This window comes from Sinocyclocheilus rhinocerous, unplaced genomic scaffold, assembly GCF_001515625.1.
Source record: "Sinocyclocheilus rhinocerous isolate Xijiao unplaced genomic scaffold, SAMN03320098_v1.1 scaffold4566, whole genome shotgun sequence".
Lineage (NCBI taxonomy): Eukaryota > Metazoa > Chordata > Actinopteri > Cypriniformes > Cyprinidae > Sinocyclocheilus > Sinocyclocheilus rhinocerous.
The window spans coordinates 28107-32886 of NW_015664983.1; the positions used below are offsets into that span (position 1 = coordinate 28107).

General features: G+C 36.7%; 1 protein-coding gene across 1 annotated transcript in view; it reads left to right on the forward strand.

Annotated features, from left to right (window-relative positions):
• LOC107730489 (calponin-3-like) overlaps positions 1-4780 on the forward strand; it is a 19206-nt gene that overhangs the window by 3904 nt on the left and 10522 nt on the right. Inside the window, exon 2 of the mRNA XM_016541333.1 lies at positions 3782-3903. Coding sequence (XP_016396819.1) covers positions 3782-3903 — 122 coding nt within the window. The remainder of the gene's footprint in view (positions 1-3781; positions 3904-4780) is intronic.

A 4780-nucleotide genomic window follows, 5' to 3' on the forward strand; every position in this document is an offset into this window, starting at 1 on the left:
CATTAAACAGCTTGAAAGATCAAAGACAATTTTTAATATAACTCTGACTGGATTCGTCTGAAAGAAGAAAGTCTTATACACCTAGGATTAGTGCTGGGCGGTATAACGGTTCATACCGAATACCGGTGTTTATTTTTATGATATTAATTTTTTAAATACCGCAATACCGGTGTATGTCGCTTAAACAACGTTCGGAACGCGACACTGTTTGAAAGGGTTCCCTTTTTCACTGTTGCACTGTGTTGAGGGAACAGCTGTATTTGTTACGAAGCATGAAAGTTCTGAAACTGAAGCTGTAGAACTAATAGAATGTGATGACACATGCCTGCAAGTGTTTCTTTTTTATTATGCACTGTTTTTGCCCTCCACATGATTTTGTCCTTAAGACTAGCAGAACTCCCAACATGTTGTTCTCACATGGCCAAATACAGATGTTCTCCCTGTTTTCTCTATCTTCAGGAAGTTCACTCTCTGCTTTGGACCGATATCTGGAAGTTAAAGAATGTATCAATGCACTCTTACATGGTTTTTTTTCCCTTTTTCTTGAACTGCTCTATACACTCAGGAACATAATCTATTGTGTAGAAAATTGCAGTTGGACAGTTGGATGTGAAGACACCACCGATGTCCTAGTTGCAGAGCAATATAACAGCCGGAGATGCTGCATGTGGTTTTTGCATGTGCAATTTTTTTTTTGGCCCTTTATATTAGTGGGAAATTGGTTTGTTTTTTTTGTTTTTCCAGCAAATATTCTCTGGTGAATACTGCTTGCTATTGCTGTAAAGTCATTTCTTTCTTCCATTGTAATGGTTCTGGTGCTCGAATCCTCTGAACTCTCTTTGAGTATTATGAGAAGTTGAAGATATTTTAACTCTGGGTGCACCAGTGTTAAACATCTGGCCAATACCCATTATAACAATTCCACAACGTTTTGTCTAATTAAATGAAAAATAAAAATACTAGAATCTATCTGGTTTTAAATGCACCAAGTGAAATTAGCCATCACAACATTATAAAGGACAGTATGAAAGATGAATGTTAATTGAGATTTTCTGTAGATTACATTTAAAGGGGTCATGAACTGAGAAATCAAAATTCCCTTGATCTTTTGACATGTAAGAGGATATTGTACTATAAAAACATCCTGTAAGTTTCAGAACTCAAAACTTTCTCTTTAGCTTAAAAATGGCTAATACTGAAGCCAATTTGCCTAAACGACAGGTTGTGGAATGTGCCACTTTATGATGTAATCGTGTGGCTAAACCCCGCCTCCGCAGGGGAAGATCAACACCTGCTTTCAACATCACTGCCTGTTTAGCCCCGCACACCGATTTGCGCATCTCGTTATTTAGTGTAAATAACGAGAGAGGCAAACGCAGGTCTATGCAGCAATCAAATGATAAAGATGACCTGAAGACAACAAGATGCTGTGCAGTGCCAAGCTGTGGGGAAAAACAGTCTTTGCATTGCCTTCCTTCTGATCCCAACATTTGGAAATAGTGATCAGTGGGTGAAGTTTATTTTTAATGACGTTCCAAACTGCATCAGTAAGAACTTGGTCATTTGTTCACTTTATTTTGCTGTGTATTCATTTACAAACAAGGCACAGTTCGATGAAGGTTTTTAGTCGTGGCCTAATTGTTAGAGAGTTGGACTTGTAACCCAAAGGTCACAGGTTTGAGTCTCGGGTCTGGCAGGGATTGTAGGTGCTGGAAGTGAATGACCAGCGCACACTTCCACCTTCAGTACCACAACTGAGGTGAGACCCTTGAGCAAGGCACCGAACCCCCAACTGCTCCCGGGCGCCGCAACAAAAATGGCTGCCCACTGCTCAGGGTGTGTGTTCACGGTGTGTATGTGTGTGTTCACTACTCACTGCTGTGTGTGTGTGCACTTGGATGGGATAAATGCAGAGCACAAATTCAGAGTATGGGACACCATACTTGGCTACATGTCACGTCACTAATATAGTAAACTTAAAAACATTAATAAAGTCTGATAACAAATACGGTACCTATATATTGGGCATCTCTAATTTTTATATGCAAAAGTAATTTGATTTGTCATCTGTACACCATCATAAATAGCTTTTGATGCAAGGATCAGAAGTTATAACAATTTATTGGTAAATAATTTATACACATTTTTGGAAATTTAATTTTAGTTTGGAAAGTGTTTGGGGATGCTGTGAAAAGCAACATATAAAGGCACAGAATGCCCATCAGCTCTCAAGAGTAGCCTTGTTGTAAAGTGAGATGGGAGGAAACATACAGGTTGACTGTTTTCAGCTTTGTCCTACTCTGGTGAGGTTTGTTTTCAATGTATGATGTGCGTTGTGTTATGTTGTAGTGTAGAAAGATGTCCACATTGATAACCGTGACGCCTGAGGCATTGTGCTATAAGTGATGAGTATCTCTTTTTTTCTGTGTTTGAGACTTTACAATAGTATTTTAATAATGCAGTATATGGTCTCAATTCAAGTTCTGCTTGTCATCCGTCTGTTGTTCATTCATATCTACCAGGAGACCCTTAAAGAATGATGTCTTTAAGTACGGTGACACTTGGAGGGCCCTCTGTGTGGTTTGCCATTGTTTCCGTCACAGACCCATTTCCTGTTGTCCTAAAGTTGACAGACAGCTGAAGTAAAAGATCACAACCGGATGTAGAGCACAACAGTTGTTCCCAAAGTGAAAATCCCTTTCATTTTCATTTAGAGAGAATGATTTTGAAGAAGAATGTATAAATCTTTATTTGAAGCTTCCGTGACTATATGTCAGTGTGTTTTACCTTTTTAAAATGTAAAAAAGTTTAATTGCTGAAATCCTAGTAAATAACTACACTAGAAATCCACCAATTAGAGGAATCGCTGTTGCCATGGACATAAAGGCAAAAGAGCTGAGCTGCAACCAAATAATTCATTATTTATTCAAATCAATGAAGTTATTAGTGTTCTGCAGTAACATCAGTTTATTTTTTGCAATTTTTTAAAATGTTCTTTTTACCTTAAATCAAAGTTTGTTGTGCTATAGTTAATTGCTATGGTTCGTGGCTTTGAACTGTTTATTGAAGAATTGTTTGAAATGCCTGTGGAGAAAGTGAATGGAGAAAATACCTCTTGAACCAAGAGGGCGGTTACTGTTATGCTCTATTTGTCCACTTGTAATGTAGAATTTCTAAAAGGGCCAGACAAAGCTTTGTGCCTTTTGAAAGTGTATTTCTTTTTATATGAATGTTAAGATCTTTGAAAAAATTTATACAAAGGAAACTTCCCAATTGCCATACATTTATTAAAAGGGACAACAGAATTGTCAGGGAAAAACAGACATGCTCCAACCTGTCACCTCTTTGGATCCTTAGACATTCAGCATGTCATTCAGTTGAAGTTAGGAGCCAACCCTCATTTGTTCGGTTGATGGAATGTTTTACAACTCCTTTACAATTGATTCAAGACCAGACCTGTTGAAACTGTGCAAAAGTTTCATGCACGTGTTCTCAGTTCCAGACAGTTATTTAGGTTTAACACCTAAATTAGTGTTAAAACTTAACAATTAGTTCCGTATCTATAGGTAGCTTACGTTTCAATATGTCATATAAGTGAAAAAAGGCGTGCAACTGAAATTGAAATATGATATTGTCTAATATTGATTCTAAAACCCTAAAATTTACTTCAAGGAAAGACCTGTTGAAATGAATGTTTCTTTGTATGGCAGGCCTTGGATAACATATGGAGAAACTGTTTAAGGAAGCAAGAGTTTTCAGTCTCTCTTTCTGGGCCCTGTAGATTGCTCAGAAGTACGACCTGCAGAAGGAGGACGAGCTGAGGCACTGGATTGAGGATGTAACGGGCATGCCAAACGTAGAAAACTTCCAGATGGGATTGAAGGATGGCGTCATACTGTGCGAGTGAGTCTGTGAGCATGATAGAAACCATGATGTGCATTTCAGTTTGATTAGGAACTCAAACCATTGGAGTGTTTGTTTGGTTCTAAATAATGACTTTCAGCCCACCTGTAACCTTTTGTCTCATTTATTGTAACCCGACAATAAGCCAAAGTGTGGAGTGATTTTAATATTCAGGCATGAAACCCAAAATACAACAGCCAAAAAGTTCTGCCAAGCTGAAACCATGTGTTGCTCATATTAGAACCACCCAGTCTGGTGTCCACACCTTCTTTTGTTTGCTGTTGCCCTTAAGAAAACTTTCCACAATGTTCTTTTAGAGCCTTTTAATGGGAAGAAATGTTGTCACATGATGTTATCTTGGTATACACTACCTTGCCATAGATTTTATTTTAATTATTTTAATTATTTTTTAAGTCTTTTATTTTCAACAAGGCTGCATTTATTTGATCGAAAATACAGTAAAAAAAACAGTAATATTGTTAAATATTATTACAATTTAAAAGAACAATTTTCTATTTTAATACATTTTAGAATGTAATTTATTTTTGTGATGGCAAAGCTAAATTTGTACTCTACTCATTACTCTAGTCTTCAGTGTCACATGATTATTCATAAATCCTTCTAATATGCTGATTTGCTGCTCAAGAAACATCCCTTATCAATGCTGAAAATATTTGTTGCTTAATATTTTTGTGGAAACCGTGATGCATTTTTTTTAGGATTCTTTTTAGAATACAAAGTAAAAAAAAAAGAATATGCTGACAAGAAACATCCCTTATCAATGCTGAAAATATTTGTTGCTTAATATTTTTGTGGAAACCGTGGAAACCGTGTTTTAGGATTCTTTTTAGAATACAAAGTAAAAAAAAAAAAAACA